Source organism: Cheilinus undulatus, linkage group 10, assembly GCF_018320785.1.
Source record: "Cheilinus undulatus linkage group 10, ASM1832078v1, whole genome shotgun sequence".
NCBI lineage: Eukaryota > Metazoa > Chordata > Actinopteri > Labriformes > Labridae > Cheilinus > Cheilinus undulatus.
In genome coordinates, this window is record NC_054874.1 from 29,058,452 (window position 1) to 29,070,763 (window position 12,312).

Below are 12,312 nucleotides of genomic sequence, written 5' to 3' on the forward strand. Positions count from 1 at the left end.
GGTCACAAGTCACAATTTACTTTGTAGGTTATTTTGTTCACTTTCTGAGAGCTGTCATCAAAGAGAGAGAAATGGAGAAAAAGTGAAACAGAAAGCGAGTGAGAAAGCAGTGGTAGTAAATTTACAGATATCAGGCCTTTCATTATGGACAAAGCCTCAGGGATGAGAATGTAGGATGGAAAAGACAGAGAAAAGAGAAGGGAAATGTGATATGGGGATGAGTTGAAGGAGCACGAAAGAAAGCAAGAGAGCACGCAAAGATGAGGATGAGACCAAGCCAGAAAAAAAGTTAATTTAAATTACAAAAGAATACTGTCCTTTCTAGCAGCAATTTAATTATCTTTCACTGGTGCAGTTTAAAGAAGGCTTATTAAAAAGCAATTTCTGTGACATCCTCGTCAAACACCCTCACCAGAGAGAGCGAGAGAGAGAGAGAGAGAGAGAGAGAGAGAGAGAGAGGAGCTAAAGCTAAATGCTGATGAAGTCTGCTGAAGCCATTAAACAGTAGCTTTAGGCTAAAGAAAGACAGAGGCCGTTTTGATGTTTTAACCAACACAGATGAGAGGGAGGAGAAGAACATGAAGCACACAGTCATGAGACACACGCACACATGCAAGTCACTGTGGGTCAGAATCTCATATTTCTCTCAAACTGTTGCACACACAAATCCCTTAACTTTTTCAAACTGCAGTCTTGGCAAAGTTAAATACATAAAAACTGTCTGAATAAATATCTTAAGTTTAAAATTGTTTGTGTAATGAAAATATTTTAAAACCAGTCCACTCATTTCTTCAGAAAGGCTGAAAACTTAAGAAAGCAACCCCCATAATGATCATGCTTTTCTTTTAGTAACACTTGGATTAACAAAGAATGTCAGCTACGAGGGAACAAAGAAAAGCTCATACACTTGCATTGGCGGAGTTACTAGGTAGCTAATGAGTAACTAACTGTCAGTTAACCAGGAGACAAATGAGACATTAACAGCTGGTTAACCATAAGTTCACAGGGTGAAATACTCATAACATTAACTGTGTAACCAAAGACGACCTAATAGATAATGACCATTGAACAAGGGACTCAGATTTTTGTACTTATTAAAGAACAAATGAAAATCTAGCTTCAAGTTAACCTTAAAAAGTCAGATTTAAGGGTAACTCGCCATCATGTTTTTTCAAGTGACTTTCAGCTGATCATCAAACTGGGAAGATACTCAATTTACTGAATACAATACTGAGTCGGCACTTAAGCATTACCTATTTATTGTTTGAGTTACACATTTTTTCGCCTCAATTCATAACCACAGGTGGAAAGTAACTATATACACTTACTCAAATTATTGTAAAGGAGTCGTTTATTGGAATTTTTGAGTACATTTTGAAATCAGAACTATCACTTCTGCTAAATTAAATTCAAACCAGAGTAACTGCGCTCTTACTTTAGTATTATATTCTTGTACTTTTTCCACCTCTGCTGACACAGTAGCACATAATGAGGTAATGATTCCACATCACATCCCAAAACAGCTGATAGACAGCAAAAACTGGAGTGTTGTTATCTCAGGGTTCAACTATTTAAAGTTGATTTTAACAAAGTGTAATTTTAATTCCATTCTGAGTGAAATCGTCTTCAGTGTTGGAGTTAATATACAGCGTTGATCCACCAGTGTTAGTTCAACTCTGTAGAGTCAACAGATCTTAACTCCGCCCACTGTGATTTAAAATCTGGCGGGAGGTGTGGGTAAAGTCCCCAACTCACCCATGAACTGAGTGTTTATATGCATTTTACATGTTTAGTGTTTAGAGGTTTCCTGTTGCACAGTGACCCTTTCTGGGGTTCTTTTGCTCCTGTTTCTGGTGGATTGTTGTTGTTTTTGACATATTTTCACCATGAGTGAAGTTATCAGCAAAATTAGAGTTCCCGCCTGTGACTTGGGTGTTTCTAAATGATGCATAGAGCATATTCTTCATCAGTATACACTGCTTATGAGGTTGGCTCACTGCCACACCTTCCCACAGATTTCAGGAGTTATTGCAGCTCTGTCATATTGTAAAATATCTAACAACAGAACACTGACTGACTGACAGCTAACAGTGAATCTCGAAATTTCATTATGTAACAAGACCTTGTTAATATTATCTAACAAGCACTCACCTATACTTTGATAACAGATCATTTATTGACCTAAATACATAAAAATACATAAAACTGTCCACACTTTTGTACACTTAGATCCTGGATATGCTGTAGGGAGGATTCTCCTCTACTGACGATATACCAGTATGTAAACATCACCAAAGATTCTGATGGGGTCTTTCCTGATTTTATCACTTTTAGAGGTTCAAATAACGTCTCAGGGACTGTATAAGGGTCCAAAGCAGAAAAAACCTAGAGGTTAGATTAATATTTCTGTTTTTCTGCTGTCACGTTATGCACATGTGTCATTTGCAGCTCCACATAGTGGTCAATGATAGTAGTTAACCTTGTCGCCTTAAAGGTCTTAGGAATAGTCATGTCAATTAAAGCAATGACAAATAAAGTGGAGCATCATAGTGTTTTAGTGCAGTTAAGCAGTTATTTATTTATTCATTTCCTTGACAACAAGCAGTTAGGTGCTCATCCATAACCTAGTTGCAAGGCCAGTTTGGTGTGGGTTAACAAGCAGTAAAGTCATTACCTCATAACTACACCCATTTTTGAGTGCCTTATGGAAAAGTGTTTATATTTTTCTCCCATTGATTTTAGGTTTAAATTGGCATCTCTTACAGTCCTTGTCTTTGTTAACGTTTCTATCTGCATTGTTTTTACATGTTTTCTCCTTTTACAACAACTTCCTACTGATTAAGCCTTTATATTGTTTTGTTGTGTTTGACTCTTGTTGTTTAGCTTTCTGTTATGTTGCCTTCTGAATAGTCTGCTTCCACTTTATTTGTAAAATTCTAACTCCACCCATGTGATAACTTAACTCCAATCTGTAGCCTGCATCGAGGCTTTACAAAATGCTAAATAATAGTAGCTAAATAACTAACTAATAACTAAATAAATAACTAAATAAACAAGCAAACAAACAATGAGGCTGTTTATTACAGGGGCACTGGAAGTGATTCATAATTGCAGCACTGTTTTAACTTTTCACTGGAGTTACATTAATATGGATGATCAAATTAAATTTGTCTCTTTTCTCCTCTCCTTCTTTGGCACTGGCACACCCTCTTTTCCTCTCTCAGGCAAAAACTGGAAATGTTGAGATAAATGTGTTTATTTTCAGTTATTTATCAACAGGGGTGCATCAAGGGTCAGTGCTTGGTCCCCATCGTTTCGCAATATACACCACCTCACTTGGTGCAGTAATCCACTCCCATGGATTCTCTTGTCACTGCTATGAAGACGATAGTAAGCTTTTCCTTCACTTTTCACCAGATGACAAAACAGTCTCAGTTCAGATCTCATCCTGCCTTGCTGATATTTGTAAATGGATGAAGGACCCTCACCTTCTGCTCAACCAGTCCCACCATACAACCTCAGATCAATATCCCAGCTTAGATCAAATAAACTCATGCCCACTAAGTCTGCCTGGAATCTGGGTGCAATCACTGATGACCAGCTTACCTGTAAGGTCCATGTGGCCTCAATTACTCTGGCATGCCAATTTATCCTCTATGACATCAAGACATCACATACCAGCTAAAGTAGCTTCGTAACTTTGATTTTAAACATGTAAAAAGTCTCTTTGCTGTTAATTTTTTTATAATTTTATGGATAAAATCCATATTCTCCAGATTAACACCATCCTAGATTGACTAGGATATGGACAATCTGCCCTTGTAACTTTTGTAACTTCTCCAGTTATAAAAGCTAATAAAAAGTCTTGATGACATTAAGAAGCATGTCCTTTGTTACCATTATCATTACTTTTACCAATAATGCACTCTTTATCAAATTATCAACATATGCGATCAACTGCAATGAATTAATTACAAAGACAATAATCAATTAGATTTTACAAATTTCAACAGACTATCATTACTACAAAAATCAAACTCATGTAGGCTGATTTTAAATTTAAGATTTATCTCTGTGGTTGATAAATAAGGGTACAACACTAGAACACAGACAATGCCAGGGTTAAATCAAGATATCTCAATGGTAGAGGGCACATGGTCAATGATCAGCACAGCAGCTGTTAACAATGGACAACATCTCCTCAACCACTCTGTCCTTTGTCATATGATAAAACAAAGAATGTGGGGCATGAACGTCAGTTAAATTTTTCACGATATCGACGGATTAATAATCGAACAACTCTGACTATATCTTAGGACTGACCTTTCTCCAGTTGGCCCTCTTCAGTTGGACCTCCGGCTTGTACTCCTTCTTAGGCTTGAGCCCAAAAGGCAGTGGAGGTGGGGCAGGGGCACCCCAGCCTCCCATGCCAAATGGTGGAGGTGGAGGCATGCCTGGGCCTGGAGGAGGAGGAGGAATTCCTGGAGCCCCAGGTGGAGGGGGTGGTGGTGGAGGTCCCATCCCTGGGAAGGGTGGAGGAGGGGGTGGTATTGGCATGCCAGGGAGGGGTGGGGCAGGTGGAGGTCCTGGTAAAGGCGGAGCTGGAGGAGGTGGAGGAATATTGGCATGACCCGGTAAAGGAGGAGGAGGTGGAGGGACAGGTATGCCTGCATGGCCTGGAAGGGGAGGTGGAGGGGGTGGAGGGGGAGGGGGAGGAGGCATACCACCATTCTGGCCAGGAAGAGGAGGGGCTGGGGGTGGAGGGGGCAAACCAGGTGTTGGCACAGGGACAGTAACTGTAACAACTTTAGTCTTGGCCTCTTCAAGATCTTTAGAAAGCTTTTCAATCTGCAGGGAAACAAGAACAAATGGCAATTAATTTACAACTCTATAACACTGCAAACTCCTATATATTTCTTAAATGTTTACAGGAATATTTCAAAACAGCATTTCTTGCCTGTGTATTACTGTTTTTCTTTATTTCTTGATTGTATTTATTTTCTGAGATTTGCCAGTTCTGTCCTTTCTGCTCAGTAGCAGTGCCAACAGAGTGATTAGATTTTAGAGGAAAGAAAAGAAGAACAAAAGAGGGGAAGAGTGACATCGAATGGGATTAAAGACTGGGCAGGATTGAGTTTTGGGAGAGATGGGAAAGAATGCAGTACAAGGCGCTGAGACAAAAACATAGCAGGGGGAATTTAAGCCCAATTCAAAAGAAAAAAGTTTTAAAAAAGGAAGGCGAACTTCTTAATTAGCTGTGGTGGTGAAATCAATCTTTCATTCCAAAAGTGAAGTACTTTCTTGAGAATTTATACAAGTTAGGCAACAGTTCTTGAGAAAACTGTCCAACTGATTAAACTTTTCAATTAATTGAAGTGAGCCAGAAACAGTGGCAGATGAGCAGACACTTGGGCTTGAATGAGGATATATACAAGAAGTGATTGAAGGCATTCAAGTATAGAGAAGTTACAAAAAGTGTAGAGGTACAGCAAGGATCATTACCATATGTGCTTCTCCATGTGTCAGATGGAAACAGAGTGCATGCATACGTGTGGAAGAGTGTATATTTAGGGCGTAACAAATTGTTTTTGTTGTTTCCACCAACTATGAAAAGAAGAGTAACAGACATAAAGGGCCGCTGAGGCAGGCTTTCTTAGTGAGGCAACAGATGAAGAGTTGGGCATGGCATCACACGGAGAGACAGTGAGAGATCTCTACATGTGAAGAAATCTTTGATGGGCAGTGCCTCAAACACAGACAAAGTGAGCCATCTTAGTTTGAGAAGCTTGTCAGATGCCTGGCTACTAATGTTGTTGATGTGTTGGACAACTGTGTGTGCATATGCATGTTTGTGTGTGTGTGTTTTGGCTTTTGCATGGTGAGAAGATGACTCTCCTGGCATCAGCCACTTTGGATGAGGCTCATTCTGGAAGCTGTGTTCTTCTTACTGACAGTCAAATACACAAACACACAAACACAGACTCGCGGGCGCAGCAACGTCTTCATGTGGTTATGGCAGACTGTTCTGGGTCACTTGGTGTGTTGGTGAGTCGGGGTGACACTGCGAGGCAGAGTCCAGCTGGTGTGGCAGCAGGACACTGACAGCTAAACAATCATCATCTTTGCTTCCCTAATGTATGAGTGTACACAAAAGTACACAAACATGCATGCACACACAACACCCTCCATGTGTATCTTGGTCTTATAATTTCTGTTTGTCCCATCTCCTTCCCCTTTCCCTTCTTTTTAGTCACTCTTTACACTCCTGTTCCCCCACTCCCCATGTTTTTACTCGGTTTCTTAATCTTTAAAGGATTTGGTTTTATCTCTGTATTTTTTCCTCTTTTCATGCCATGCTAACAGCTGGCCAAATCATTTATAGGCCAGGGGCTTCTGTATTTGTGTGGGTGTGCAGAGATGTTGGAAAACTTAGTCCTAAGCTTCGTGCAACATTGTATTACTCTAAGCCTTAAAATGTCTTACTTTTCGCAGCTTTAGCAGAAGTTTCAGTTTTGCTGTTTTATGAGTTCCCAGGATATTAGCACTACTTATTCAATTATCTGACTTTGTAGACTGTCCATTTTTTGCTTCTTATTTAAACACATCATTACAAACAAATGAAGGAAATACTGTAGAAAGTCTGAATGGGACAACTTGTCTCAAAGATTTCTGGAAGCATCGGTCTGGGTCCAGCTCATTTGTAATTCAGAGAATTCTGCTATTGGCTATGAGATTTATTTAATATAAAAACAGGTTTGCAGAACACCAGCTGTTTTTCTTACTGAGTCATTACTCCACAGACAAATACAACTCAGTAAAAAGAAGAGTAGTTTTGATTTTAGTTTCAGTTATTTCTATTAAAAATGCATTTAGCCCCAAAAAACAGGTGTTTTGTGTGTGTGTGTATATACCTGCTGTTGCAGAGTGCTTAGTTGTTGTTGTAGTCCCTGGTTCTCCTTTTCTCGTTCCAGCTTAGAAGTTGCCAGCTGTTCCTTCTCTTGGCTCAAGTCCTTCAGCTTGTGCTCATAGTCGCCCTCCAGTTTCTTCATCTCCACCTGCAGCTCGTGGCGCGCTGTCAGCTCTGAATCCAGCTAAACAACACATGAAAATAGTCACAGAGACTGGCAGGCTCAGACATTTAAAGATGGTTACATTTTGGTGTTATAAAACTTTGTCAGTTAATCCTTTTCAGGAGGTATAATCTTGTGGGCAGTACATTTTTTAATAGACCGGAGAGACACTTTGGAATTGTTGAAGAATAGGTTTCCTTATTTTTCTATAATGAAATGATTCAGCTAAGGAAGGGTAGAAGCAATCCTTGATCTGTGCAATCCAGACCCAAATAGCTAGACTAGAGATAAAGCACTGGTTTAAACAAGTGAAAAAGGCAAAAACATGGAACGCTGCACGCAGTTCAATTTCATCTACATTGCAAAGACAATGGAAAAGATGGTTTGAAAGTGGCTAAACAGTTGGAATCACATTGCAGTCTGCCAGCATGTAAACACTTCCTAAAGCTGCTCTGCTTGACCTCTACAGAAACGTACGGGATAATTTATCAGCAAAATTGAGGGACGTAAAAGTGATGAGCTGCAGATACCTGCAGCAATGAAGTTGCTCCACAGTGTTACAAGCTAAAAGATCACATACCAGTGCCTCAGTAATTGCAATCAAGGAATTGTTTCATCAGGGGTCACTGTGACATCAGAGGGTGAATGATGATATTGCTGTGGTACACATATTGATGAGCAGACCATGATTACAGTTTCAGTTAATATTAATTTATTCATTTAAAGTTGTTTAATAACACTGGGAATGCTTCATGCTTTCTTAATTCCCACTCTCATCGTCACAGAGAGAAATGAAAATTTACTGGTATCAGATCAATATTGGCAAACACCCAAAGCGTAGGTATCAGATCAGTATTGTAGCATAAAACCTGGATTGATACATCAGTAATTTAGTTAATTTTGGATGTTCTTTTATGATTCGAGTGATTTCAGTTTACGTTGTACATTCACTAAAGCCACATCTAACTGTGAATCAGATCTCTCCCCTTCATAGGAGGCATGCCAAGTGTGCATTAGTTATACCATTCTAGATTACAATATATTTTTAAAATATTATCTTCTTAGACTGGACATCAGCAGCGAAGTAACAAAACAAAAGAGACCAAAATCAGGGCCCTCTCTTCCCTAAGAGTAACTACATTTGAAAAGCGATTTCATTTTAGAGCATGACGAGTCAATCATATTGAAAAGCCTTATAGCTTATAACCTTATAAGCCTGTAGAACACCTTATGATATCCAATAAAATATTGGAGCAATGTGTTCACACACACAAGCTTTTTGCCACCTTCTCAATGCTGTGACAGTAATCGTATATGTAAGACATGTAGAAGTAATTTCCTCATCTAGTGCTTTCAGCTTCATTGTATAAATTACACTGCAAATTACTGTCAATTATGAGTTAGAATGCTTCAGTGAACTTCTATGAGCTCACTGCTCACTTCAAAGCCTTCACGTCCATTAAATATGGAAATAGAGAAACATTTTACAGCAATTTTAATTTTCTCACTTTCATAATTTTTCAAGGATTTTTCTTTTAGGGTGCTAGACAAACAGGATTGGTGTATTTAAACAGATAAATCCATAAACACACAGACATGCATGGCTGTTTAATTTGCCAACAGCAGATCCGTTACTCTTGCTGTCAGCGCCCTGACAGCCTCATCCCTAATTCCTTCCAAAGAGACTGCCAGCAATTACCCCATCATACACAACTAGCACCATTCCGGGTGTGTGTGGTCAACGAGAATTAATCCAAGTGTGTTCGTGTAATTTCTGCTGGTGTGGGTGCGCCTGCGTTAAATGGATATGATCCAATGTGAGAGTGTGTGTCTTTATGGGTGCCTGAATGAAGGCTCGTTTCAGCTCCCTCTTTGCAATTATCCTGTCACTAGGACAGAAACATCAGTGTAGCAGCACACTGCAATCAAGGCATTTATCCCCTTGTGTGAATCGATGTGTGTGTTGCATGTTTTTCTTACTTCCCTTTAAGAGTGTTTGTCTGCTGAGTGGCTGTCAGACGTGTGTGCTCATTCTCTTTGTCACCCTCTGTTTCTTGCTTTTTTCTCATTTGTAGCCTCATGTCAGACAGAAAGTGGTCACAAAGAACTCATAATGGTCCCACTGTGTCTATGGGAGTGATTTTGTCTTATCCTATGTATGATTTCCTTTGTCTTTATAGTTGCAGCAGCTTGTGAGCTTCTGGGCTGATGGGAAAATATGCCCCTGAGTATGACATGCTGTCTTTATGGATGTGAATGCTTGTACATCTCACCTTCTTTTCCAGCTCATTTGCCTTTGCCTCGCTTGCTTCCACCTTGGTCTGGTCCACCATGTTGTCTGTGGACAAAGAAAGAGGACATGGGCAAGGAGAGGAGAGAGAAAAAAGGTGATGGTTAAGATAAGGGTTTCAGACAAACACCTGCACACATCTGGTTGTGAATACATCACACCCTTCAGTCTGGCACATGCTGTGCACATTTACAAGCAGATGCTTACACACAGAGCAAGTTTCCTTTGAGTGTCTCTACTCTGCCTTTATCACACTAGTCAAAGTCAAGATCAGTGATACGATTGTATATCATTAAAATGGGACACTATCTGTTACATGCTGCATCAAATTTCAGTACATAAACCTGTGCATGGCATCAGTTTTTTCCTACATCGTAGTCCCCTTTTTTTCCTGACAGACTGCAAAAATAAAAGGAAGACCATATAACAGTCAGGGAGCAATCCATTATCTAAGGTTGTAGTTTGCAGAGGAGATGGTGGAAAGGACACAGGCTGACCACCAGGGTACTTTTACAGAATAATTGCAGGGTCTACAGGTGGTTCAGTGACCAGGGGCTCGCTGAGCATGTGCAATAAAAGAGCTAATTAACATGAGGATGAATGCCAAAAAGTCACTGGATCAAAGACAGCTAATCATGATTCCCAGGAGAGGGATCAAACAGATAGATTGCAGAGATAGAGGCGCAATGAAAAACTAAATTAGAAAGTGAGGAAATTACTCAAAACTTAGAGAGAGTGATACATGCGGATTCAGAAGAGAAAGTTTGAGTTTTCAGTTGCAAGAGAAAATGATGAAGAAGTTGTTTGCAAGAAAAAATTTCCAAGATTCCTTATGTAAAAAAGGCTAATAGGCAAGGCAGAGGAAATGAGAAATCTATTTTGTGAAAAAGAAGGTTGTTCCAGATGAAAGAACCACACTTTAATATGCGTGCATACACTCATAGAGTTTCAGAGTGTGCATTTGTGTATGAGTTCACATGGTTATTGAATGTGTAATGGAGCAGGGGGTGGTGTGTGTGGGGGGGTGTTACTTCTGTCACGGTAGCTAAGCTAAATGGGACAAACTTTGAATAGAGAGCACTAAGGGAGCCAGAATATGGGGTAAAAAAAACTGTGCTGAATTTCAGAGTTCAAAGAAAAACACTAAATAATGCATGCAGGGCAGAATTGGGCTGCTTTCCACCGATAATAACTCTGGCAGCCTTAAAGGAGGCCAGCCTGCCTGTGTGTGCGTGTGTGTCAGGACGCATTTAGAAGCAGTGCAATTAGAGTCTCCTGCGGTGAGCAACGGAGACCTGCCATAAAGGAATATTGAACTCTTGAGACATGGCCTGCACCTCCATTTTGCTCTGGGTTATTTCATTCTTCTCAGCAGGTGGTTACTTGTCAACATATAAAGCTGTCACTCAAGCCCATTAACATATACAAGTACACCAAAGGTTGAGTTTGTCTATACAGTAATGGGAACTGACACTGACCAGTTGGAATTGTAATTCCTTTTCCACAACTAAATGTACAAGTCCTTTAGCTGGTTAGCTGTGTCTTCCTCATGGGCACAGGTCAAGTTAAGGTTTTCAATGTTAAAGTCTGTCTTAAAACAACACCTAGGTTCCCATGTGGACACTAAACACTTTTCTGTAAGCCGTTATCTTGCCTTCCTTTCATACTGGCTTCAAAAGAACCTTTTTAGTGTTCTTCAATGAAATTTTGGGGGAAAATCTGCAGTTCAGTACATAATTTATTGGAGAGTTTATCTTAAGTTAATAAGAGGCTCTGTCAGTCCAAAACAACTGATATTTTGCCAGTGATTACGTTCCTTTAGAGAACCCTCTGTTTCCCCAGACACAGCTCTTTGTATCCACTGCAGACAGAGAGGAAACTTTGAGCCTAAAATACAGTAAATCTGGAGGGAATCTCTTAATTTGTCCTGCCACTGAGGCATCAGAGCATCGTCACATTACGCACCTTTGCACTAAGTGATTGCAGATTCTGTTAAACATCAAGTATGCCTGAGATACATGTGCCTTAGAAAAGCTGATTAAAACACAACTATCATAGACCTGTTCCTGCACATACCTCAATTAACATTTGTGATTCAGTCCCTCAGATAACTTAATTTGATAAAGCTTTTATCCTTTAAATTAAGTTTATTTTAAATCACTGACGCAAGTGTGTAAAACCTGTAGCTCAGTCCAGCCCACACAAAAATATGAACAATCCCTCTCTGGCTCCACCCTGTGGTGTTTCTGTGTCACTACAAATTTTACTACAATGAAGACAATCATTCCTGCACGTAATACGAAAAAAACGTAACATCATAGATAGGTTACTGACAGCAGCACAGCATCAGACTGCATTATTGTGTGTCCATTTAGTTTTCAATGTCTCAGAAAGTGCATTATTTCTAAAATGCTACAAGAGCACGAAACATTTTAAGATGTGTGGACAATGGACAAGAAGTCAAGTTTTAGCAAACGAGAAAACAAGAGACTTGATCATTTGTCTTCTTGTGAAACAGCTCACCTATCAAGTTTTCAATGTTGAGGTTGAGGTTGCGGCACTTGAAGTCAGGGTCTGCTCCATTCCTGTGAAGCACAATCTGAGCGATACACTCGTCCATCAGTTTGTAGTACTGTGGCCTGCAGGAGGGAGAGATACAGTTTTATAGAGAGATGGATAAGAAAGCAGAAAGAAGATGACAATAGCAGGAGGATAACAGAAAACATGAATATTTGGAGCTGGAAAAAGTAAAAGACTACCAAACTCTCTAAAGAACATGCTGCATATCAGTGTGTCAACAGTGAAAATATCCATGGATCTATTAATTTTACACAACCAGTGCAGTGTGCTTTTAAGGAAAAACTGATGTGATCACAGGACAGGACTGACTCAGAGCAAGCAGGTTCATTTGTTCAGACAAATGTGTGCACATACATGCTTTGTCACTCTGTC

The 12,312-nt window shown here is 39.7% G+C and overlaps 1 protein-coding gene across 3 annotated transcripts in view; it reads right to left on the reverse strand.

Annotated features, from left to right (window-relative positions):
* LOC121516273 (protein diaphanous homolog 1-like) overlaps positions 1-12,312 on the reverse strand; it is a 156,367-nt gene that overhangs the window by 99,184 nt on the left and 44,871 nt on the right. For all 3 annotated transcript variants that reach the window (XM_041797476.1, XM_041797474.1, XM_041797477.1), the window contains 4 exons: positions 11,884-11,999; positions 9,344-9,408; positions 6,912-7,091; positions 4,324-4,848 (listed from right to left, as the gene is read on the reverse strand). In XM_041797476.1, coding sequence (XP_041653410.1) covers positions 4,324-4,848; positions 6,912-7,091; positions 9,344-9,408; positions 11,884-11,999 — 886 coding nt within the window. The remainder of the gene's footprint in view (positions 1-4,323; positions 4,849-6,911; positions 7,092-9,343; positions 9,409-11,883; positions 12,000-12,312) is intronic.